Source organism: Episyrphus balteatus, chromosome 1 (genome assembly GCF_945859705.1).
Source record: "Episyrphus balteatus chromosome 1, idEpiBalt1.1, whole genome shotgun sequence".
In the NCBI taxonomy this organism is placed as follows: domain Eukaryota; kingdom Metazoa; phylum Arthropoda; class Insecta; order Diptera; family Syrphidae; genus Episyrphus; species Episyrphus balteatus.
Window position 1 is genome coordinate 94601704 of NC_079134.1, and position 27722 is coordinate 94629425.

At 32.2% G+C, this 27722-nt stretch overlaps 2 protein-coding genes across 2 annotated transcripts in view; one reads left to right on the forward strand and one right to left on the reverse strand.

Moving 5' to 3' along the window:
• Positions 1-27722, forward strand: part of LOC129907788 (alpha-catulin) — a 392337-nt gene that overhangs the window by 221718 nt on the left and 142897 nt on the right. The window contains exons 3-4 of the mRNA XM_055984164.1: positions 10390-11903; positions 12041-12355. Of these exons, the coding sequence (XP_055840139.1) occupies positions 10390-11903; positions 12041-12355 (1829 nt within the window). The remainder of the gene's footprint in view (positions 1-10389; positions 11904-12040; positions 12356-27722) is intronic.
• The window catches only part of LOC129907789 (probable basic-leucine zipper transcription factor K), a 17996-nt gene continuing 14907 nt past the window's right edge, over positions 24634-27722 (reverse strand). The window contains exon 2 of the mRNA XM_055984166.1: positions 24634-25524. Within this exon, the coding sequence (XP_055840141.1) occupies positions 24814-25524 (711 nt within the window). The 3' untranslated portion in view covers positions 24634-24813. The remainder of the gene's footprint in view (positions 25525-27722) is intronic.

Consider the following 27722-nt stretch of genomic DNA (forward strand, 5'->3'; position numbering starts at 1 on the left):
AAAAAACCTTTAAAAGTTATGGTAGCGGAAACAAATTTTGCATGAAGGTTTTTATGTCCATTATCATTAAGAATCAAAACAATGCAATGCAAAAAAACATTCATATCTATGACAAAATAAAAATAGTAATTTTTGAAAAAGGGGAAATTTTGGGATTTGCACAATGCACATGTATCATATGTGTATATAATACCATAGCCTATTTTTGCTAATTTTTGAAAATCTCCATTTCGCGATTTGACCTTGAAATCGCGACTAGCGGACATGAGATTTTTCTAGACTTTTGAGATATGTTATAGAATGGCAAAAGGAAGATATTTTGCAAAAAAAATTTCTATTAGCATTCATTCCGAGGTTTACCCTTTTTTCTTCTTATTTGACTGTATTAATCTAATTTTATATAAGATACCACGTATGTAAGTATAGCTAAGAGCCAACACGGCGGATATATGCGAATACATTTTTAAAACGCCTGACCTCACTTATAAGAACTTTGTACTAAACTCACACTACCTTAACTTTATATAATGTTTTCTTATATTAATATTCTAAAATAAATCAGTCTTGTTCCAACCTTCGAAGCGTGTTTCATTCACTCGGTTACCACAGTGGCGACGAAGAAAAAAATAAAAAGACTTAAACTGTTCCCCGTGAATGTGTAATTGATAAAAAAATGTCTATTATTATTAAAAACGCCGCTATATTTATATGAAAAGTTACAGTTTTCACAATCTGCCCGAACTCTGAATCTTATTACACCTTTATGCACTTATTTGAACTCTTCTAGACTATTTTATGTAGGGTAGAAGGGGGAGGATTTGCCAGGATTTAGGAAAATTGACTTAACGCAAAGTTTTTACGTTTCTTTTAATTTTTTTATATCTGATATTATTATCGACTTTATTATCTTCACTAAAATATTTTTTTCATTTTGCTATATTAATTATTTCTATTTTTAATAATTTATTCAAAAAAACGAAAAGTGATGTGGCAAAGCCTCCCCAGGTGGGAGGCTTTGCCACGGGGGTGGGGAGGGATTGCCAGTTACCTAAATATCAAAGTTAATACAAATAAAACCAACAATCATAAACAAAACTTCTTTTTAGCTGAAAATACGAAAAAGGGACTGATTTTTAAGGATTCTGCCATCCTCTTTTGAGGAAGCTCGCTTCTGGCAAATGTACCCCATGGGGTGCATTTGCCAGAGCAAAACCTACCCAAAAACAAATGGCAAATGCACCCCACAAGCTAATCTTTCAAAAATTTACTTATAACTTTTTTATAAGTTAAACAGTAAAAAAATCGCTTCTACACAGCATAGTACACATAATTTTGAAAAGATATTTGTATCAAAAAGTAATTTAACACGACAAATACCTACAATTTACTACGGTTATGCACCTTCATATTTTGGTTCTCAACATTAAAAAACTAACACAAGCGTCTAATATATTTCGTGTCCAGCCAAAAGCTGTCAAACTTTGTGCAAAGTTTTCAATCATAAATGTGCAACAGAAAATGATTTTTCGGTATTTAATATTCTGTTGGTTTGGAAAAAAACCTGGACTGGCAAAGGTACCCCACTGGCAAATGCTCCCCCTTCTACCCTATATACCAGCAAACTCTGGAACTCCTTGCCAGTAAGTTTAAAACAAATAGTAGGAATCTTACAGTTTAAAAAAGCAATATTTAACTATTTTAATTCATTAAACATGCAAACAGTAAATTGAAAATAAAATATTTAATCTTAGTCTAATAAAATTATTCTTACCTAAAATTTAAATCATTTTGTAAATTTTATCTAACTTTTTTTTTTTGTTTTTGTTAAAATATTGTATGTACTATTATTGTTACTTATCTAAATAACTTAAATTGTACTTGCAAATCCTGTCTTAAGGTACTATAAAAGACTCAGTCTTATTTGTACACCATTATGAAATAAATTGAAATTGAAATTGAAATTGAAATTATTGGCAACGCACCACATTTTGACCACGAGGTCAAGGATTGGAATATTTTCCAGAACCAAATTGAACAATTTTTTATCGCGAATGGCATTACAGACGAAATTAAAAAGAAGGCGATTTTTATAACGAGCCTATCAGAAAAATCGTATGTGCTTCTTAAAAACCTTATTAACCCTGTTAAAGTTGAAAATACAACAACCACTTATGATATTTGTGTAAATGGTATGAAAAGCCATTTCAAACCACTATCATCGGGATTTACCGAGCGCTTTAAGTTTTACAACGCCAGTAAAACTGCAAATGAATCCATCAACGAATGGGCAGTACGAGTGAGAGCTTTGATAATAAATTGTGAATTTGGAGCTTATCTGGAAGGTGCTATAAGGGACAGGAAATGGGATTGGAAAAGGGTCCAGCCCGCGATAAAATTTTCTTGGAAAGCGTCGCATCGTGCGGCATAAGTAGAGCCTTGGAAATCGCAAGCACAAACGAATATATACGTCATCAAAATAAAGAGCATGCGGTAAAGCAAGAACCGCATCGTTCATTTTTGTACATGGGCAACAACAGAAAGAAGCAGCAGAGTAGCGGTTCTTCTCAACACCTGCAACGACATCAGACAAGTAGACGACAACAACAGCAGTCATATCGAAATCCATCACAGAAACAACAACAGCAGACATGTACATATGTACAAGTACATGTACAGTGTGTGGATATAATAATCATGCAAGTATTAGTTGTAAATTTAAGAATATGAAATGTAACAAATGTCAAAAGAGGGGGCATTTAAGAAAAATGTGTCCAGAGAGAGATTTAAATTATGTAGCAAATAATGATAATATTTTGGATAATGACAAAATATGCTTATTTTCGTTTACGGGTTGTAGCAATAACTATGAAGATGGTCCAATTAAAGTAAAATTAATAGTAAATGAAACTCCGCTTGAAATGGAATTAGACACGGGTTCAGAGTGTTGTGTCATCTCTCTATGTACATATGAGCGTTTTTTTGCAAAGGCTATGATAAAAAAAAAAAAACGATATGATGGCGTTATGATTAGTCCAGTTGGAATTTGTGACGTGTGCATGACATACAACGTCTTAAGTAAAGTCATCTCCTTGGTAATTATTGAAAATGGTGGTCCTCCATTACTTGGTAGAACATTTTTACGATTATTTAATTTAAATATATCCAACTTTAATTGCATGAATAGGATAACAAATGAGCTAGGTAACGAAGTTATTAAAAAATTTGATTCATTATTTGATGGTACTTTAGGACGTTTTCGAAAAAGCCAGGCTAAATTGCAAATAAGAGATGAAACTGTTGCTAAATTTTTTAAACCTAGACCTATACCATTAGCCATAAAAGACAAAGTTGAAAAAGAAATAGATAAGTTGGTTAGGCTAGGGGTTTTAGAGCCAGTAGATTTTTGCGATTGGGGTACACCAATAGTGCCTGTGTTAAAAAAAAAATGGTGATGTGCGAATATGTGGCGACTTTAAAGTTACCTTAAATCCTAGTTTATTAGTGGAAAAATATCCTCTTCTTATCAATGGCCTATCAGCAAATTGAACTCGATGCATCATCGAGGAAATTTACAACAATTTCAACTACGAAAGGCCTCTTTCAATATACGCGGCTCATTTATGGGTTAGCTTCTGCACCCGCCATCTTTCAAAAAATTATGGATGGATTGTTAATAAAGCTAGAAGGGGTCGTTGTTTTCCTCGACGATATCTTAATAACTGCTCCAAATAGGAAATCGCTCATTGAACGAGTACAAAAAGTCTTGGAAGTTTTAAGAGATGCTGGGTTCAAGTTAGCAAGAGATAAATGTCAATTTTTTAAGAAAAAAATAAGTTATTAAGGACATTATATTGATAAGGATGGATTGCATACCAATCCAGAAAAGGTTAAAGAGATTCAAAACATTCCGTACCCTACTAATGTGAAAGAATTGCAAGCATTCTTAGGTGTTATTAATTTTTATAGGCGATTTCTACCAAATGTTTCAAGTATAGGTGCTCCTCTTTAAAACTTGCTTAAATCAGGCCAAAAATTTGAATGGTCAGAGGAGTGTAAAAATGCCGTTGACGAATTAAAGCTAGGTTTACAAGCAGACACTTGTTTAGCTCATTATAGTCCCGATTTCAAAACAAAATTGACAGTGGATGCTAGCCCGATAGGGGTGGGAGCGGTTTTATCGCAGATATCACCTGATGGTGAAGAACATCCAATAGAATTCGCCTCCCGAAAACTGTCAGATAGGGAGCAAAGATATTCGCAGCTGGATAGAGAAGCTGTTGCTATATTATTTGGTGTAACAAAGTTTCACCATTACTTGTTCGGGCGATCATTTACGCTTATAACTGACAACAAGCCGTTGCATCATATTTTCAATCCCAAAAAAGGCATTCCTTTGATGGCTGCAAATAGGTTACAGCCATAGCCGTATTTAGGGGGGGGGGGGGGTTTTGGGTGTTTAACCCCCCCCCGAAATTTTTTTCAGAAAATCAAAAGATACCTATATTATAAACATATACAAGTCTAATATGTGCAGCACTAAATGATTTGTTTTTGTATTTTAGTGATTTGATTACCTATATGAAAATCTCACTTAAAATCACTACCAATTTTGCATCATTGCAGAAGCTGTCGATGAAGTTTGTATAAAGGAAAACAAAAATTGTTTGGTCCATTACAAAGAGTTTTTATCTCTTTGACCATTTCCTTAAGCACTATGTTAACACCTTAAAATGTTCTTTTAAGAACCCTTTAAATACCACAAGTACTTATGCAGGGTTTTTGGTGCCGGGACTAAACTATGCTTTTTCAAAGGGTTTCGGTGGCCGAACTCGAATCCAAAGACGGACTTATTCGATAACATCTCGTTTTTGAAATATTACCCTTAAATCTATTTAAATCTTTCAGACATCTTTTTTACTGTCCGAGATATCTTCAGTTGCTTATTACCCACTTTTGTTCTATGTTAACCTTAAATCCAGTATGTAAGCGAAAATAAATGTATCGATTTATTCAGAGACTGTAGGACGCTAGGAAATAACCTCGAAAACTGGTAAAAAGCGGGATTTTCGATATTCTAACGGGAATATCTCAAAAACGCGATGTGATAGAATTTTTCTGAGTTCGGATTCGAGCTCAGCATATAAAAAACCTTTAGAAAAGTATATCTTTGTTTCTGTAACAAAAACCTTGTTGGCCATACTCAAAATAAAAAAAATGCGATTATACTTTTGCAATGGAAGAAAAACTTGTTTTTATTTCTAAAAATTATAAGAGAAAGTTACGGGACATTTTGTTCTTCTCAATATTCTTGTTTTTTGATCCCCTTTAATAAAAAAATAGTAGGGTGTCGCTGCAATACTCGGTTTTATATAAATAGCATTTTTATATGGTGCGATTATACTTTTGCAAAGCACTGTATTTACAACATTTCGTTATTCTTTTGTTTCAAATTATAAAATTAAACAATTTCAGTTTATTGTTAAATTTCAAAGTGAAGTATAACACTGGTCAACAAAATTAAACTTCTTTTTTGTTACAGAAACCAGGGTATACTCTTCTATAGGTTTTTTGTGTGCTGAGCTCGAAACCGAAGTCAGAAAAATTCTATCACATCACGTTTTTGAGATATTCCCGTTAGAAAATCGAAAATGCCGCTTTTTACCAGTTTTCGGGGTTATTTTTTAGCGTTTACTTATTTTTTTTTTAAATTGAATTTGTGACAGTTTCTAAAAGAATTAAGTTTTGTCTCTCTAAATCCGTTTAAATCTTTTAAATATCTATTTTCTTCCTCGAGAAATCATAACTTGAAATCAAAATGTGTGTGGCATCTCATATTTATTTGCTTTTAATAGCAAATATCGAATAGTTCTGTACCAATCGCTTTCAAATTTTGACACAATTCTTTTAGAAACTGTTACAAATTTAATTTAAAAAAAAATAAGTAAACGCTAAAAAATAACTTTGAAAACTGGTAAAAATCGGCATTTTCGATTTTCTAACGGGAATATCTCCAAAACGTGATGTGATAGAATTTTTCTGACTTCGGATTCGAGCTCAGCCTATAGAAATATATACCCTGGTTTCTGTAACAAAAACCTTGTTGACCAGTGTAATTAGCTCATGTGAAACAACTTGGATTATTTAAAATTTTGGTTTTTAAGAATACTAATTTCATTTAGAACTCAATAGATAGAATGTACCTGTCAATTTTCTGCTACAAAATTTCAGTGCAAGAAAAAGTCCATTTTTCAACGTTTTATATATTAAATTGTACGAAATAATTTTTTTTATAAAGCCTTAGAAGCCTTAGAAGCCTCGCTAACGCTCGCAATTTATATCAACCAACTTATCACTCTTTGTACCTACAAAACTAGAGATGCCGCTGAATATTCGGCCATTTTTAAATTCATTTACCGTAAGCAGGGCTTTTTTAAACTTTTAACTACGAATTCCTCTCCTAAAAAATACTTAAAAAGGATATTGGCAAATTTTTCGCTTCTACACAGTTCAAATGACTATTTGATTTAGCGGGATTTAGAATCGACTGCAGTTACATACAGTTGATACAAAGTATTGTGATTTCTAAAAAAAATTTTGTTTGGTCTGAGCTAACCCCCCCCGAAACGAAATCCTAGCTACGGCTATGGTTACAGCGTATAGCTATTACGCTTTTGGGATACAATTTTGATATTGTTCACGTAAGATCAAAGCCGAACATTGCGAATTACTTTTCTAGGTTCCCTTCATCAGAAAGTAGTATGTCTGTTTCTGATTTACCAAGTGATGTTCACCTTAACTATTTTCAAGAAGTAAATAAAGTACCACTTAACGTAGAGTCAATTAAAAATGAAACAACTACAGATAGATTCCTACAAAAAGTTTTGGAATTTGTTAATACTGCATGGCCCGAAAAATGTTCTGATAAAGAATTGCAACCATTTTTTAACAGAAGACGTGAACTTTCACAGGAATCTGGTTGTCTCTTTTGGGGATATAGAATTATAATTCCGGCTGCAATTCAAAACGATGTTTAAAGTTTCTTCATGCTTCGCATATGGGTATTAACAAGATGAAATCGATGGCGCGTGAATGTTATTGGTGGCCAAGTCAAAACAACGACTTACAGAATATTGTTAAAGCTTGTACAGCTTGCCTAATGACGCGATCGACCCCTTCAAAGCAGGAACTTATTAATTGGGAATGGCCTTCACAACCATGCTGTAGGATTCATATTGATTTTTTTGGCCCAATATTTAATCGATTGTGTTTAGTTGTGGTACCTAGACAGTTATACCAAATGGGTCGAATGCGTGGATATGGGTAAAAATACTACCAGTAGTGCGACGCACATAGGAGTATTTGCAGTAAAAACCTGGTCATAAGTCGATTTTCTGAAAATCAAAATTGACACCAAAAAGTTTGGCAAAGTGGGTGCAAAATAAACCTGTGTCAATATGCTGCACTCATTTTTTTGTTTTTCGATCGTGTCTTGTTAAAAAATGAGTTCAAAGTTAACTGTTACATCTACCTCATTTTTATTTGAATTCGAAGTATTTTGGTAAGTGTTATTCTATATGCGATATCGGAGTGTTGTGATAGAAATCTAAAAAAATTTAAATGGAGAATTCTTCTTCAGTTATTTATTAACGATATTAATAAAGTTTTGAAAATGTTAGATGTTTTTTTCTATTTTAATTCGGGCTTAGAACTAGTATCTAAAAACTTGATATTTTTGATAAGTTATTATTTGAACTTTAATGATTTTGTTTTAGTATACCCCGTTATTCTGCGATGAATTGAAACTTATGAGTTAGTTTATATATTCTTTAACACAATGCAACAAAAATTGGGTGCTCTTAGGTGCTCTTTAGAAAATCGAGGGTCAATTAGTTTTTCACTTTCTGATAGAAAATACTCCTTACTTTATGCAACGTTTTTTATTTTTAAATTAAATTTACTGATGTTATTAGTGTATTTTATTTTGGGTGATCTTAATTAAGGTTGGGGAAGAGAGAAAAGAAACTGAGAATTGTGTATTAGGGATGAGGAAAAAATTTTGGGAAAAATAATGTCGACAGGCGGAGTACAGGCCATTAATCAATTTTTTTAGTTTTTGGTAAAAAAATAAAAATAACAAAAACTAGGTTTATATTGTATTTTCTTGTAGGAATACTCATTTTAAACAGAAATAATAACAAAAACCACGAAAAATAATTATGGCCAGGTTTTTGATGACAATACTCCTATGTGCGACGATTGCCACATTAAAAGATTTGTTTTCACGTTTCGGTTTACCAAACACTATATGTTTCGGACAATGGTACTGCGTTCGTATCAAAAGAATTTAAAAGTTTTTTGCATAATAATGGAAAGGAGCATGTTACAATTCCGGTTGGACATCCCGCAACAAATGGACAGGCGGAAAATGTAGTAAAAACGATTAAAAACGCCTTAAAAAGAAGCTTGTATCATACAGAGGTATCACAATTTAAAAATGTTTTAAGTCGATTTTTACTAGACTACCGGAATACACAACATTTGAGTACTGGAGTTTCACCAGCTCAACTCATGTTTAAAAGACAATTGCGAACCGGATAAGATTTGTTAAATCCGAAACGAAAAGTTGCATTACAAAACGAAATGTCTATACAAAATACTGTTAAAAACCAACAAAATAAGCAGAAAAAATATTACCGTGGTTCTAAAAATACTAATTTTAATTGTAATGATTTGGTTATGATTAAAGACTACTCAGTACTAGGAAAGGTTTCATGGAGTAAAAGTATTATTTTTAAAAGATAGGTAAACAAACATATATTGTAAAAACAATCGATGCAAATAAAATGTGGAAAAGACATGCAAACCAAATAATTTCGTGTAAAGATAATAATAAGTAGATATGTCATGCAAAAGTTTTTTTTTTTAATGTTTAAAAAATGTATTACTTAAAAACCTAAGTTAAAGAAATAAATATAATTGAATTTAAATAAATGTATTTAGAAATAAGTTAACATTAAAATATTATTTTCCAACATTGCTATTGAGTAAAAAGTGAATTATAACTTATATTAAAATATACTATTATTTTATATATCATGTATAAAACCTATCTTGTTATAGCTCTTTAGTCAAAGATATTATGGTATTTTAATTATTATTTTTTGCGATATTAATTTGAAGTACTAATATGAAATTTAAATTGAATTTTTGAAGAATATGCATATGTTTATTTATTATAATTTATAAGTACAAATTTTAAAGAGGGGGCATATGTAGTAGTTGTATTAACATATACCTCACTTATAAGAACTTTGTACTAAACTCACACTACCTTAACTTCATAAAATGCTTTCTTATATTAATATTCTAAAATAAATCAGTCTTGTTCCAACCTTTGAAGCGTGTTTCATTCACTCGTTTACCACAGAAATAAAGGGCCTAAGGTGTTGAACCAAATTGAAATTTTCTTCTGTTTTAAAACCTCGCTACACATTCTTTCTTGTGCTTATATCTTCATAGAAAAGGTACTAAAAAATAAAAGAGAAAAAAATGACCCGCTAACTTTGATAAATAACAGAATACGGAACGATTAGTTTCACTGGAAAAAATCAACTGGATTAAAAATATCTTTTTGCTTATATTTTAATATTATGTCCATGACACTGCAGAACGCCGCATGAAGGTTTAATTTTTGTTTCTCTGTTAGCATTCCGTTGTATTTAATTTAAACTTCGAAGTTCCACTAGATATGCAAATTTGCACACTTGTGCAGCGTCAATGAACAGCAAACTAGAACAGTTTAAAACAAAAAAATCTCAATGAACAGCAAAAAGCTGTTCGTTTCTGTCCTGAAGAGTCCAGAACAGCGTCGTTGAACAGATATATAATTTCGAAGCGAATACTTAATCAAAAGTGTGAGTCATTTAGGAATAAGGACATCAAAAGTGACCGAGCTTTCTGACAATATTTTAAAAAATATTAATCATGACAGATATTATTTAGGTATGATGCACTTGAATTATTATTATTTTTTGACCGATAGTGCATTAGATAGATTCAAAAAAAAAATGTATACAAGAAAATGAATAAATCTAGCCTTTTTGATGAACCATTAAAAAGTTATAAATTTCCAAACTCAAAAACACAATCTTTCCCATGTACCTAAATCATATGGGAAATAGAAATTTGCGATGCGGCGGTACTTAATGTTAATATTAAGGGCTGAAACTTTTACAGTTTTTTTTTCGTCATTTCTAACAATATTTTCGGCATCACTTTAAACAAAAAAAATTTTTCTTTAATCAGTCTACTATTCATATTAGTTTATAATTTCATATTACTTCTGACCTGCACAATAGTTTATAATTAATATTATTTTTTACATTAAAGGAGCTACTATAGAACGATTATGTGAAACTGCAGCAGAAGACCCTCTAAAATATCCTTTACCAGATGATCCTTTGGGCGACCGAAGTGCAATGATTCATGCAACTAGATCCCTTTTGGGTTCTGTAACAAGAGTCCTTCTCTTAGCGGATATAGTACTCGTAAAAAAGCTTTTACTGACTAAAGACAAAGTAGCGCACTCTCTTGGGAGACTTCAATCAGTGGGAAATTTTACGGAGTTCGTGACAGCTTTTTCTATTTTCGGAGCTGAAATGATAGAACTGGCCCATGTTACCGGGAAGCGTCAAAATGATTTAAAAGAAGAACGTCGACGAGCACAGATGTCAGCAGCAAGGCAGGTTCTAGAACGTTCAACAACTCTGCTGTTTACTTCTTCAAAAACGTGCCTGAGGCACTTAGAATGTCCCATCGCAAAAGAAAATCGTGATACAGTTTTTTGTCATATGCGAAGTGCCATCGATTTAATTCATTTTGTTGTAAAAGATAGTGTAAACGAATGCATGTCTATAAAATATTCACCAAATAGATCACAAGCAAGGGTCTGGGAGTCTGATACAAATACGGCGCACTCTGCAATAATTAATTTCGTACGATTATTAGAAATATGTAGATTACACCATAAAAACAAATGTAAGACTAGTACTGGAAATAATGCAAAGCAATTATCAAATCAGAATATAACTCACCTCAGTGGAGGTGGACAACTTTCTAACAACGCTCTGCTTTGCGAAAACATGGATGGCAATAACGATTATCCCTTAGATCAAATTAATTCAGAGTCATCGATATTCAACTCAATGTTTAGGCAACAACTATTGCTGGCACTAGAAAAAGTTGTCGAAAGAACTCAAGATTTCACCGATTCGGCATATACCAGCCATGAGAATCGAGAACATATATTGCTTTCATGTAATCAGTGTAAGTTAGAACTCAATCAATGCGCAAGGATTGCCATTAATTTGGAACAGTTTCCAGAGACTATACATTACGACTTAGATACCTCATTAGACAATATCCAAGTAGCTGTAAATGACCTTTCCCAACAATTAACTTTAACAGTATTGGATCTAGTAACTAATTTTACAACAAAAATTAAAATTATAATAGACATAATAAATAGCTTTAAGACAATAGCTTTAAACCAAGAGCTTGACCGCATGCAAGAAATGGCAGATCGCTTTCATGATTATTGTGATTACGTGTTAGATGTTTGTAAATTGCTGCAGCATGTTGCACTAACTGAAACTTTAAAAATCCAAGCTAAATTTACTGAAATTAATCTTCGCATCTATAGCCCTCAAGTTTTGAATGCCGCAAAAATTCTATCAGCTTACCCTTCGTGTAAAATTTCTTTAGACAATTTGAATGTTTTTATAGAAAACTGGGAATGCATTGCTAATGATACAATTTTCATATCTCGGCAAATAATAGAAATGTGTCACGCAAGGACTAAATTTACTCGACAAGATTACACATCAAGTCTTCCGTGCCTCGATGTAAGTAAATTAAGAGATCATATGAATATAAAATGGTAGAATCATTAAAAATGAGCTCGTATCTATTTAACGATTTTTATTCATACGATTTTGTTCTTTTTAAGATGCTTCATAATAAATAGAAATTTGGATTTCAGAAACAAGGTGCTGCAGTGAAATCACTGAAGCCAGTGACACTAGATACAAAAGAAGAACAAAAAGTTATAGACACTCAGGACAAAATACCAACAAATGAGGTTGGTACAGAAGATGATAAATGGAATAGCGAATTGGAGGAAAATAACGATATTGTTAAAAGAGCTAAAAATATGTCATCAATGGCTTTTTCAATGCATCAGTTTACGAAAGGCAATGGAAATTTACGGACGACACAGGACCTATTCACACAAGCGGAATACTTCGCTGAGGAAGCGAATCGATTATACAAAGTTGTTCGACAATTTTCATATCAAGTAAGAAAAAATTTTATATTTGTATTAATTTTCTTTTATAATGAGCGCGCACTAAAGGGGTTTTGAGTATCCTTAAGGGAGGTTTTCCATAGCATTTTAATGGAAGATGGTTGACAAATTGTTGTATAACTTTTGCAGTTTATAAGATAACACTGGCCAACAATTTTCAACTTTTTAAAATTTTCCAGAAAGATTTATATCAAATTTTATAGATTTGGGTTAGCTCAAAAATAATATTTTTTTCTTTCTAGCAACTCTAGTTTTTGAAATATTTAATTTTTCATATTTTGGGGAAATATTCATACTAATTTTTAAGTTTTTCTTATTTTGAGCGTTTGTTAAAATTTTCCAGAAAAATTTATATTAAACTCAATGTAGGTATTTGCGGTCAATAAACCTAAAAATCACATTAATTTTTTTCTAGGAGCTCTATTTTTTGAAATATTTCAGTTTTACACATTTTGGGAGTTATTTATTTTAAAGTTATGCTTATTTTAACTGTTTGTTAACATTTTCAGAAATTTTCTTATCGAAACTAATGCATTTGGGTTCACTAAGCCTAAAAATCACACTGGTTACTTTCTAGGAGCTTTATTTTTTTAGATATTGTAACGATGAATTACTGAACTACTTTTAAGCCTGGTACGCAGCTCGCGCTAAATTTTAACTCCCATACAAATTATCGAACATTTTTAGCCGAGATAAAATGGATCCCATACAATTTATCGATAACTTGTATGAGAATTTTATCTCAGCTAAAATTTAGCGCGAGCAGCGTACCAGGCTTTAAGATAAAAGTCTGAACATACTACCTACTACTGCAAAGGTAGAAATGTGAACGGAACTTTAGTAATTAAGAAACTACCCTCTGAACACATCCCAAAATATTCCAATAGACTGGAAGTATGAAGCGCCCCTCCTGGAAAGGAAGTTTCGAGAAGCAAAGACGGGAACCTTCGAAGTCATTCTCGAATCTCGAAATTCCGGTATAAAAGGGCAGCGTAGACACCGACCGGATACAGTTTAATCTTGAAAGTGAAAGAGTACAGTACAAAGTGAAATAAAGTGTTGCGAATTGTTAGTAGTAAATAAAGTGATTTAAATGTGTGTTTGTTTGAGCGAATAATAAAAGTAAATTGAGTTAAAATAAAGTGTGTTCTTATTTGAATGGAAATATAAGTGGAAATTAAATAAGTTTTATTGTGAACCCGGAATAAAACATTACATTGTTGTCAGAAAAGTGGAAAAAAACTTATTTATTTGTGCGAATCAGATAATTTCGCGAATAAAATAAAAAGTGCGCTTGTGTTTTAACAATAAACAAAGTGTAAAACATTTTGAAATAAGTAAAAGTGCTCGCGTTTTGAAAAGTTAAAATGGGTAAAACACTAAATCAGTTAAGTTTGACTGAGCTGAAGGCGGAATTAACTAAACGAGGTCTTCTTACTGCTGGATCGAAAAATGATCTCATTATTCGACTATAGGATTATTTAACCCAGAAAAACGAAGATTTGGATACATTTCAATTCGAGGTTGAAATGATAGAAGAACGAGTAAGTACTAGTTCCGATATGTCATCCATCATGGCTATTCTCCTTGCAAAATTTGAAGAACAGAAAGAACAAATTGAGACACAACGCAAGGAACAGAGAGAACAATTAGAAAAACAACAGAGTAGTGTTCTCGAAAAAAATGAGACACAACTCAAAGAACAGAAAGAACAAATGGAACAACAACGCACAGAGCAAAAGAACCTTCTAGATGAACAGAAAAACCTCATCGAAGGTAAGCTTGATGCTATCGAGAACAAGTTCGTTGCTCTTGATGCTTCCATCAAAGGTGTTGAAAAACAATCTCAAGAAAAGTTCGAGAAAGTTGAAGAAAAACTCGAGAAAGTAGAAATAAAATTCGATGACAAATTGAAAGGAATGGAAGTTAAAATGCAAACTTTTACCGAAGAACTTGACAAGGTTCGAAAAATTAAGGTGCGAGAAAGTTCTGGTGAGTATTTAAAGAAGAAAGAAATGCATCCACCAACCTTTGATGGACAAAGTTCTTGGTCGATCTACAAGAAACAGTTTGAGGCAGCTGCCACAACAAATGACTGGGATGACGAAGACAAATGTATAGCGCTGACTCTTGCTCTTAGAGGTCCTGCTGCTGAGTTGTTACAAACTTTACCACCAGAAAAGAATGGTAACTTTAACGCTCTTGTCCAGGTCATTGAAAAGCGCTTTGGAGATGGCCATATGCAGGAGGTCTTCCGCTTCCAACTCAATACAAGAGTCCAGAAAAGAGGAGAAACTCTGCAACAACTCCAAGCTGATATTGAAAGGTTAGCTCATCTTGCATATCCGACAGCAGGAGACGACATTATCAATCAGTTTGCGACAGAAGCCTTTGTTCGTGCTGTATCTGATATAAATCTTCAGCGAGCGATACGAACAGTTGGAAAACGTTCCCTTCCTGAAGCATTAGCGTTCGCACTAACTATGGAAGCAGCAGAACAGGCTTCTCAAGGCGTTCATCGGGTAAGAGAAGTTGCAGTGGAGGAATGCTCTTGTCAAAAACTCGCATTCCAAAGAAACCAGCGAGACGGAGCTGCTCGATGCTGGAACTGTAACAAGACAGGATATCTCCAGCGGCAGTGCAGATTGCCACCAAGAAGAACTGCTTGCGAACACTGTGGAAACAGGAATATTGCCCAACAACAGGTAAGCGATACAACCAACACTCATGCTCAGGTTGCTTCCAATTCGGGAAACGAGTAAGAACCAACTTCGAGGGGCAGAAGCTGGTTTCTGGTATCGATGGCCCCAGAACCACAATTCAAGTCTCACAGACTAAACGAGACAACAAAAGTCTGACAGTGGAGGCAATCATAAACAGCAAACAACACGTGGCTACATAACACCAACAGCTACCGTCTGAAGACCGCCACAGGAGAAGCAGCAAGAGTGTACGGAGAAGTTCGTCTTGAGATCCGTTTGGCACAACTAAAGTTTTCCCATGTGTTTTTGGTGGCAGATATATGTGATGAGTGCATCATTGGAATCGACTTCATAAAGGAGCATGGAATCATCTTGGATATCGGTTATCAAGTCCTGAAATACAGAAACGTAGAGATTCCAATGGTCTTTGGCAACGAAAACTCAACAACAATTAGAAGTGTCATCAAAGAAGACATGTGCCTGCCTCCTTCTTTAGAAGTTTTTGTGTGGACGAAACTAAAGGGGAATATTGGAAGCCATCGATACCTCATGGTTGAGCAAGAAGTTGAACAAAGTTCCCAAAACATCATCATCGGGAAGACTGTTGTGGCACCAAAGAACAACATGGTACCCGTACGGATACTTAACATAAAACCGTACCCAATCAAGCTTAAGAAAGGAGAAGTTGTTGGGCAATGTGAATCTGTGGCCGCAATAACTAAGATCAACGAGGTGGATACACAGATGACTATGAACTCGGAGAAACTAAAGAAACAAATTCTCAAATCAGACAACTTGAGTCAACATCAGCTTAATGTTGCGGGAAGTCTTCTTCATGAATATGCTGATATTTTCTCTTCACCCAGCGGGAAATACGGCCGGACACAACTGGTGCAGCATCGAATCGATACAGGAGATGCTAGGCCGATTCGTCAACCAGCAAGATGTCTCCCCTTGGCCAAACAAGGTGAAGTTGAAGAAATGATAACAACCATGAAGAAAGACGGGCTAATCGAAAATTCCAAAAGCCCTTGGGCATCACCGTTAGTTCTCGTCAAAAAGAAGGATGGAAGCACTCGATTTTGTGTCGACTACCGCAGGCTGAATGATGTGACGAAGAAAGACAGCTACCCACTGCCAAGAATCAGCGATACTCTAGATGCAATGGAAGGAGCACAATGGTTTTCGACTTTGGATTTGAAGAGTGGCTACTGGCAGGTAGAAATCCATCCAGAAGATCGGGAGAAGACGGCTTTCTCCACAGGAAATGGTCTGTGGCAGTTTAATGTCATGCTGTTTGGGCTATGCAATGCCCCAGCTACTTTTGAGCGTTTGATGGAGTGCGTTTTAAATGGATTAACCTGGAAATCTTGCCTAGTCTATTTGGATGATGTCATCGTTTACGGGAAAATATTTGATGACCATTGTGAAAACCTAAAGGCTGTATTCCAAAGGCTACGAGAAGCACATCTTAAGTTAAATCCAAAGAAATGTGCACTTTTCAAGACCGAGGTTAAATATTTGGGGCATATCATCTCATCCCACAGTGTCAACTTTTTCAGGATCAAGCTAATAATTTTTACCTAATTATAAACTAGGATTAGATACCCTTTTATTTAAAATATAATTTAATTTATTTGAGTAGTATTAGTTATATTCTTGAAACTTAAAAAATTTGGCGGTATTTTAGTCTATTCAGAGGAACTTGTTTTTTAATCGATAATCCACGATGTACCTTACTTAAAATTGTTAATCAATTTATAAATCGTTGTTATTAGAATATTTTATAAGAATAATAATTTTCTATAATTTTAATTAAAATTAATATCAAATCAAGGTGTAGTTTATTTTTAAGCATAAATGAGTAACAATAAAATATATTTATGGAATTAAATATGAAAAATTTAATGAAATTGGATTTGATAGTAAAATTATAAAGATAAATAATTTGATTTTAGCTCTAAAATACATATGTACATATCGCCCGTCACTCTTGTTATTAAAATAAGATAAGTCGTAACATAGTAGATGTACTGGAAAGTGTATCTAGAATCAATTTAAAGCTTAAATAGAAAAGCATTTCATTTACATTGAAAAGAATTTTGTGCAAATCAATATAAATTGATTAATAATTATTTATTTAGTTTTTTATTAAAATAATATAAATTATTAAAAATAATTATAAAATTTTTAATGTTTTAGTATATTATATAGAATAAATAAATTTAATAATAGTTTATTAGTATTGTGAAATAATATTGAAATATAATGAAAAATTTTTATTATAAAAGAAAATTTTATTTATTGTATCTTGTGTATTAGAGTTTATCAAATAAAAAATAAATAATTTTATTTTTCTCGATTTTAAAAGATTTAATAAATTATAAAAATTAATGTAATAAAATTATTTTACATAATTTATTAGAAATGAAATGTTATTCGTTTTTAAATATATCTAGTTTTTTAAGAAATAAATTTAATTTAGTTTTAAAAATGTATTTATTTAATTAATTTTAAATAAATAATTTTTTAAATTCAATATTTTATGGGATAAGCTATAAAATAAATTTTTATAAATAATAAATAAAAATTAAAATATTATATGTTATGGCATATGGCATATCATCTCATATCACCTGATCCTGAAAAAGTTGACACTGTGAAGAACTGGCCAACCCCTCAGGACAAGCATCAACTTCGGAGCTTCCTCGGTCTGGCAACGTACTATCGACGATTCGTGAAGGATTTTGCGAGAATCGCCAAAAGCTTGCACCAGTTTACGGAGAAGGGTAAACCCTTTAAATGGTCAGGTGAGTGTGAGAAAAGCTTTCAGGAACTGAAGCTGCGGTTATGTGAAGCTTCTGTGCTGGCCTACCCGACTCCAGGTAAACAATTCATCATTGACGCAGATGCAAGTAATGTTGGAGTTGGTGCTGTTTTATCGCAAGTTCATGACGGAGAAGAAAAGGTCGTTGCCTATTTCAGCAAGGTACTCTTGAAACAAGAAAGAAACTATTGCGTGACCAGAAGGGAACTTCTAGCTCTAGTATTGGCAACAAAGCAATTCCATAAGTACATCTATGGACAGAAGTTCCTTCTTCGCACAGATCATGGTGCACTTAATTGGCTTTTGAACTTCAAAAATCCAGAGGGTCAAGTAGCAAGATGGATCGAGATACTTAAGACGTATCAATGTCAGATTCAACATCGGAGAGGAAAGCTGCATTCAAATGCAGACGCATTATCTCGGCGCCCGTGCAAGCAAGACTGCAAGCATTGCACACGACTAGAAGAAAAGGAAGTTGTCGCTGTTAGACGAACGAGAGCTGATCCCATTTGCGGCTGGAGTAATCAAGAACTCAGGATGGCCCAACAGGAAGATTCGGACATCGAACCCATCCTAGCATGGAAGGAACATGAAGAGAAACCAGAATGGGCCGACATCTCCGACCCACTCTCAAAGCATATTGGGCACAATGGGACTCGCTTCATGTGCAAGAAGGGCTACTCAGGAGTAAGTGGGAATCCGCAGACTGTAAATCCTATGTAATACAGCTAGTCGTACATCAGTCAAAGGTAAATGATGTTCTCCGAGAGATGCACGGTGGAACTTCTGGAGGCCATTTAGGCATCAACAAGACGCTGGAAAAGCAATTCTACTGGTTACGTATGAGAGAAGACGTTTGAAAGTGGTGCCGAAAATGTGATACTTGTGCCGCTCGCAAAGGACCAGCTAGAAAAATCCAAAGCAAGATGCAGCAGTACAATGTGGGTGCACCTTTTGAAAGAATTGCAATAGACGTAGCAGGTCCTTTTCCCGAAACCAACAACGGAAATTGATACATCCTTGCAGTGATGGACTACTTCTGCAAATGGCCTGAGGCATTTGCCATTCCAAACCAGGAAACCAAAACAGTTGTGGATAAGATTGTCTTTCATTGGGTGAGCAGGTTCGGAGTACCCATGGAACTTCATTCCGACCAAGGAAGGAACTTCGAATCTAAGATCTTTCAAGAGGTGTGCTCACTCCTTGGCATCAAGAAGACGCGAACAACACCGCTTCATCCACAATCTGATGGGATGGTTGAGCGATTCAACAGGACACTTAAGGAACACCTGTCAAAAGTAGTCAATGATAATCAACGAGACTGGGACCGACATATTCCATTATTCTTGATGGCTTATAGAAGTGCAACACATAGTTCTACTGGACATACACCATCGGAAGTTCTATTTGGCTCAACAATACGCCTGCCAAGTGAGATAAAATTTGGAAGTGTTCCAAACGAGCCACATGAAATGGATGAGTACGTAGATAACCTGAAAGGAACACTGGCTGACATTCACCAACGGACAAGGACAAATATAAAAGCGTCTAGTGACAGGATGAAAACAAGATATGACGCACGAGCGACAGCAACAGGGTTTCAAGAAGGAGAACTTGTGTGGTTTTACAATCCCCACCGACAAAAGGGACTATCACCGAAGCTACAACAAAACTGGGAAGGCCCTTACACAGTAATAATCGGAATTAACGACGTGGTTTACCGTATACAAAGAGGGGTAAGAGGCAAACTAAAGGTAGTTCATTGTGAACGTTTACATCGTTATAATGGTGAAAGAAGCAATGGAGTTGTTCGGGACGAACAATCCTAAGAGGGGGGCAATGTAACGATGAATTGCTGAACTACTTTTAAGATAAAAGTCTGAACATACTACCTACTACTGCAAAGGTAGAAATGTGAACGGACCTTTAGTAATTAAGAAACTACCCTCTGAACACATCCCAAAATATCCGACTAGACTGGAAGTATGAAGCGGCCCTCCTGGAAAGGAAGTTTCGGGAAGCAAAGACGAGAACCTTCGAAGACATTCTCGAATCTCGAAATTCCGGTATAAAAGGGCAGCGTAGACACCGACCGGATACAGTTTAATCTTGAAAGTGAAAGAGTACAGTACAGAGTGAAATAAAGTGTTGCGAATTGTTAGTAGTAAATAAAGTGATAAAAGTGTGTTTGTTTGAGCGAATAATAAAAGTAAATTGAGTTGAAATAAAGTGTGTTCTTATTTGAACGGAAATATAAGTGGAAATTAAATAAGTTTTATTGTAAACCCGGAATAAAACATTACAATATTTTAATTTTTCACATTTTTGGGGTAATTTCATACTATTCATTTTAGATTTTATTATTACAAGCGTTCTTAAGGTTTTGTTGGAAAAATTTGTTTCGAATGTAATGTATTTCGGTTCAGATAGTAAAATAAAAATACGAAAAAAAAAATTTTAAATAAAAAAAATTTAACAGAAAAAAAAATTGTATGAATTTCTATGCCTTTGCATAATTTAAAAACTAGAGCTGCTAGAAAAAAACTAATGTTATTTTTGGAATTAGCACCCTAAATTTAGTTAGAAATGATAAACCATGTTCTGGAAAATTTTTGTGTGTTGGGCAGTGTAATCTTATGAAACGGGCTTTTTGAAAAGGTAATAAACGTATGCACATTTTTGCATCATTTAAATTTTAGAAACATTTCTTTTGCGATTCTTATAAGAGTCGAAATTGATTTTTTTCTTGCAAATTCAGATTGAATCAGAATTTTGGTTGGGGAACCGTTGTTTATAAACTTTTTATTTTTTTTTTGTTTTATAATGATCAAATGTGTTTTCATGAAGTAGGTGTAACAGATATTTTTTGATTTTTTTTATTAGAAAAAAAGCTTCGTCAATTTGTTGTAATTTCATGTTTTTTTACTCACTCTTCTTAGAATAACTTTACCATTTATTAGTGTTTTTAGATGAAATAAAAAGAAAATAATAAAGTGGAATTAGGAGAATCCAATTAAATTACTAAAATTTAAAATTGAAGTTAGGTTGAACGGTTAATTTGAAGGAAAAGTGTCATTTTAGTCGTGGGGCAAAGCGTGATTATTTTTTAAAATATTTTTGTATTTTTTAATGAGAAGTTAATAAAGTTGGTCATGAAGCCAGTTTGCAAAAAAAATATTTTTTTTATTTACACACTAAAAATTTGATTTTAATAAACCAATATTTGCATTCTTTTTCTGAGGAAGGGGCAGTCAAAGCATCCACAATTTATTTGTATTATTTTTTGTTTTTTTCATTATATTTCAAATCAGTTTAAAAAAAATATATATATTTTTGCTCACAGTATTTTTAACACAAATTGTTAAAAAAGTGTCTATTTTAGCTTTTTTTACTTCGAAAATTCTATTAATCACGCACACATACAAGCCTATTTCTGTTCTTTTCTATTTATTGAAAAAAAAACTTGCTCTTGCCCTTTCATTTTCTCGTTATACCTACAGTCGTCGGCATAATTATTTTGACTAATTTACAATTCTCGATCTGATAAGAATAATTTCTTACGGTTAAACTTTTTATAGGTAAAGTTAATGGTTATTTATTAAGTATGTTATGGTGAATCTCATGGTGCTCAAAGTAAGTCATATGAGTGAAATTTGGCTTTCAGACAGCTTTTTTTGTATTACAAGTGCTATTTTTTGAGCGGCATAAGTATTTTGACCAGCATTCTTTTTTAATTATGGTAAGGTAAAGTAATACCTTTTGCTTATTTTAAGCATGAATTCAACTGCTGAACATGTTTAGGCTCAGATTCATAAAAAAAATTGGAAAAATTTCGCAAAAAAACATTGAAATTGGGGCATTTATTGTTACAAGTTAAAATTCCCGTTACCTGTTAAACAAATCAATGGAGAACTGATTTGTTTGCGTCAAATTATGTCTTAGCTAATAAAGAAACACAAGAGTACGAGTACTGAGTAGAATCAGCCATGAATCTGTACAAAACAAAAAATTACACAAAAAAAGACAATTTTTTTTTTGCGTAGCTCACTTTGAATCCCAGATTGAACCCTTATATCATGGAGCTGGAAATGAAATCTCTAGGGAAGAATTCCTCATCAGAAAGCAAAGATTCCCAGGAGACTTAGGAAACACAATTTTGGGACTTATTCAGCAAAAAAAGCACTAGTTAACTTCTTGAAAGCATGTTAAAAACTATGAAATTCGCAAAAAAGCACGTTGGTAAGCCTAATTTTTTTCTGGATCAAGGTTTAATGGACCGATGAAAGTTTTTTTGCACTCCATAAATCACCAAGATGCGGTCTAGAAAACTTTGTTCAAGAAAAAAAAATCTTACCAACATGCTTTTTTGCGAATTTCATAGTTTTTAACATGCTTTCAAGAAGTTAACTAGTGCTTTTTTTGCTGAATAAGTCCCAAAATTGTGTTTCCTAAGTCTCCTGGGAATCTTTGCTTTCTGATGAGGAATTCTTCCCTAGAGATTTCATTTCCAGCTCCATGATATAAGGGTTCAATCTGGGATTCAAAGTGAGCTACGCAAAAAAAAAATTGTCTTTTTTTGTGTAATTTTTTGTTTTGTACAGATTCATGGCTGATTCTACTCAGTACTCGTACTCTTGTGTTTTTTTATTAGCTAAGACATAATTTGACGCAAACAAATCAGTTCTCCATTGATTTGTTTAACAGGTAACGGAATTTTAACTTGTAACAATAAATGCCCCAATTTCAATGTTTTTTTGCGAAAATTTTCCAATTTTTTTTATGAATCTGAGCCTAAACATGTTCAGCTGTTGAATTCATGCTTAAAATAAGCAAAAGGTATTACTTTACCTTACCATAATTAAAAAAGAATGCTGGTCAAAATACTTATGCCTCTCAAAAAATAGCACTTGTAATACAAAAAAAGCTGTCTGAAAGCCAAATTTCACTCATATGACTTACTTTGAGCACCATGAGATTCACCATAACATACTTAATAAATAACCATTAACTTTACCTATAAAAAGTTTAACCGTAAGAAATTATTCTTATCAGATCGAGAATTGTAAATTAGTCAAAATAATTATGCCGACGACTGTATATTGTTTTTTTTTTTTTTTGTGTTTACATAATACTTTTTTTTGTTTCCTATTTTCTCAGGCAGGTAGAAATCATTCATGAAATTATGAAGATGCTGCAGAGAGTAGGTAGATAGTAGATATTTTTTGCAAGATCATTATCTTTGGTTTTCAAAAAGGGGTTGTTTTGTTCTTGTTGACTCTTTTCCTAACAATTCATTTCGTTTTTATAATATCGCACTCGCGCGGGTCACATACCCAGCAACGCTAACTTCCTATATGTGAAGTTCACGTTCTCGTTCCCTTTTACTTTGTTTTGTTATTCTTTATTGACCTGGTTTGATTAAATGCAATCCAGTGTTAAATAACTTAACTTATTAAATAATAACTTTCATTACTCAACCTACATTGTTGAGTAATAATAAGAAACATTTTTTAACCTGAATTGCTCTTTGGCAATTCAGCATATTTATACATTGATTCGAAGTCGTTTAAATGTTGTTATTTTTAGTCTTTAAGTTACTATTAACAAATAAAGTTATTCTTTTTTTTTATTCTTGGAAAACCAAGAAAAACTGAATTGTCTTTCATTTTTAAACCGATAAGTTGACTCGCGTGAGTTAAGTAACTGATCCTCGTGGATCTTAAAAAAATATATAAACTTCTCCTAACGTGGAGAATTAAAATGAAAACGCAACGCACAATTTTTATTAATAATCAGATCGAGATGATCTTGCTTTATTGACGGTATCTTAAGAACTGACTTAAAACTATGTTACATTTGATCACTTAACCTACGGTGCCGAATATTGTCTTTGAAAATTATATTTGATTAAATTTATATGTTTATACTGAGATGAGATGTTGTTCTGTTTATCTTATCTTTTGTTTAGTCTACGGTTATTCGATTATTGTTTAGGCATTGGTATCTGAATAGGTACCAACTGTGTGGCCATAGGAATGGGTACCTTTGTAGCTCCCCCCGCCTTAGATTGAAGACTCTCCTGAGGCTTCATGATTTTAATTTCATTAAGTGGTATATTTATTTGTTCAGATTTTATTTCTTCGGCACATATCTTATTTATAATTTTAATATTCTTATTTTTATATAAATATTTTAATAAAAAGTAGCAAATAGCTATTACAGTACATATAACAATTATGGTTGAAAATGTAATCGTATTACGGTTATTCTTATATTCTATAAGTTTTATTTTATTTTGATGCTCTATATCTTGAATAATTAGGTCTTTAATAACAATTTCTGAGTCTATAATGCTCATATTTTAGTTTGGTTGTATTACAATTTTATGATTAAAAATTTGTATTTTGTTATGATATTGTTTATTATTTAGGTAAATAGTACATTTGTTAAAATTTATAATAAAATGTTTATGTAAATGGTATATTTTTTCGTTACAATTTTGTTCAATAGCATTTTCAAAATTTTTGACAATTAATAGACCTTTATCTATTTCTTCTACATAATTCTTGGTTTTATATTCAATTGATTTACATGGAGAGCATTCTATTGGCTTAATTAAATTTTTAAGATATTTATTAATAGGATAGATTTTATCTTCGTATTTTAGAACTTTTTGTTCTTCTATATTTGATATAATTGAATTATTTGAAAAAGGAATTAATCTTAAGTAGTAAGTTGGAAATTGTTTATTTAAAAATATTGGTACACTTATTATAATTATAAAAATATTTGAATTTTCCTTACCAAAAATGTTAATTTTGATTTCTTTTAGCTCATTTAAACCTATAAAATTTTCTTCAATTTCATCTATATCCAGGATTGATCTAGACATAATTCCTTCTTTTGCTGCATTTACATTATCAATAATTTTTTTCAATTTCATTATCTAATTCAGAAATATAATTATGGAGTTTAAGTAGTGTAATTTCGTTTTTAATTTCATTTATTTCGTCTCTAACGTTCTCTGTTAATTTAAAAAATTGGGTTTTTACTTCTTCTATATTGTCTTTGATATTTTTAAAATTGTTTTGAAAAATTCCATTAATAGAAATTTGTTGGTTGTAAGCATCTACTAATTTTTTATCATTTTTATCTATGATATCTAAATGTTCTAATATTTCTTCTCTATCATCGTTGTCCATTACTCCGTAAAGTAATTTAAAAATTGAACCTATTGGATTTATTAGTCCTCTTCTAACTCTGTTATTTACTAGTGTTTTATTATTCTTTACAGAATGTTCATTAATACTTAAAAGCATGTTTATATTGGTTTGAATTTTCGAAATTTTATGAAAAAGGGATTGGTCGTTTCCTATAACTGATATAATATCTGCGTTTTGGTGTATATATAAAGTTAAGTTATATATAGTGTCTAAATATTCTTGTAAATTAATTCTGTGATAAATTCGATAATAATCGCTTATTATTGGTATGTCTCCATCTTTTATTAGGATGATTCCTTCATCTTCTATGTTTTCTATTTGGATATCAGCATTTATGCTTGTTATTTGACTCATAGTTAACAATGTTATAATTATAAAGATTGTTTTTCTGTTGAGTTGATTGAAAATCTGTAATAAAAGAATTTTATTGATTTTGGTTTTGTTGATTTGTGGGTTTTGGGATTTTATCTTTATTTGGTCCTTTAAAATACTTTTTCTGTCTTTTAATCCGTGTAGGATGGACTTTTAATTTTCTATTGCCTCTATTATGTCTAATATTTCCTTCATCGTCTGGTTTAATATCTACTTTTCTAAACTTTGGTTTTTCTTTATGTCTAACTTGACCATAATTTTTAATATAAGCTTTATCGTAGGGGTATTCTTTATTTGTTTCTCTGTTTTTGATTTGATTGACCATTGATTTTTCTTTGATTCTAATAATTTAAAAATTTCATTAATATCTACATTTCCAAATTGTACTTCTATTGGTTTCTTACCTATGGTTGAATGTATTGTATTGTTATAATACGTAGCTGCTTTAAGAATCTTTTCTGTGATTTCAAGATTCGGTTCCGTGATATTAAGTATTCTTATGTGTTCAAGGAGAGAAGAATGACATCTACTCATGTCAGCATTACCTGTATGGCTATTTGGAGAATTAAAATGAATTGATAGATTTTCTTGTTCTATAAATTCTGTTACATTAGCTGTATTGAATTCGTTATCTGCCACAATTAATTTGGGTCTATCAAAATTTTGAATGTATTCTTTTATCATTTCAACTAAGGTAGTTGAGCCTTTTTCTGCAGTTTCTTTGACGTATAAATGTTTTGAAAATTTATCAATTACTGTAAAATAATATTTCTTTTCAATATGAAATATGTCTAAATGAATTATCTCGTTTTTATTGTTTGGTGTTACCGTATGTTTAAATTTTGGTTTAGGAGGTTTCCTATCATATTTTGCTAAGTTACAAACTTCGCAATTATTAATATATTCGGCTATTACTTCTTGAAGTTTATTGAAATAATATTTTAATTTTAGTTCTGTGTAGTTTTCATGGATACCTCTATGGTTAGTCTCCTCATGAATTTGTTTTATCTTTTCAAAGCATTGGGTTTTATTAAGTAAATCTTCTGCTAGTAAGGCACATTTCATTAACTTATAATGTGACGTTGTAAAATCTGCAAACATTTTACTTTTAAATAATTCAAATAAGTTATCTTCTAATTCTGAATAAATTCCTAATACTCCTTTGTCAGGTAAGTATTCTTTTAATATTTTAATCATTTCACTGTTATTTGTTTCTTCATCTGTAATGAAGATCTTTTTCTTACTATGCACTTTCTTATAAGTTTGTTCCTTTTCTTTAACTAAAATTATTTGAGTTTTAAATTTGTTTACTATACCTTTGTTTTCTATAATTTCACTTTCTTTGCTTTCATCATTATTAGTTTCGTTAATATTTATTTCATTTTTGTTAACATTAATTCTCGACAGAAAATCTGCCACTTTATTTTCTTTACCTTTAACGTATTCTATATTATGATTATATTCATTCAATCTTGTTTTCCATCTTATTGTTCGTGAATCAGGATCTTTAAGATTACTTAACCAAACTAATGGTCTATGATCCGTTTTTATGTTGAACCTCACTCCATAAAGATAGGGTCGGAAGTACTTAGTTGCCCATACTATAGATAACAGTTCCTTTTCAATTGTTGCATAGTTAATCTCATGTTCATTGAGGGTCCTAGATGCGAAAGAAATGGGGTGATTATCTTGCGACAGTACAGCACCTATGGCTTTGTCTGAGGCATCAGTTGTTAGAGTAAATGTTTTCTTGAAGTCAGGATATCTTAATATCAGATGACTCGTAATCAAGGATTTTAACTCTTCGAAGGCTTTAAGAAAAGCTGGATCTTTTTCATTGATCCTTCTTCCTTTTTTCAAACATTCTGTTAGTGGAATTGCAATTTTGGAATAATTCTCGATGAATTTTCTATAATAACCGGTAGTTCCCAAGAATGATTTAATTTGTTTTACGGTTTTTGGTGGTCGTAATTTTTCTATGGCTGTTATTTTATTTGGATTTGGTTTTATACCTTTATCCGTCAAAATGTGGCCTAAATATTCAGTGTTTTTGGAAAAGAATTTGCATTTGTCAATTTGTATTTTAAGGTTGCTCTTTCTTAATTCTTTGAAAATAAGTTTTATATTCACTTCCATTTCTTGTAAGGAAGTTGCAAATATTAAAATGTCGTCAAGGTACACGACGCATATTTTATTAATATGTTCTCCAAGAATTTCGTTCATCATTCTTTGGA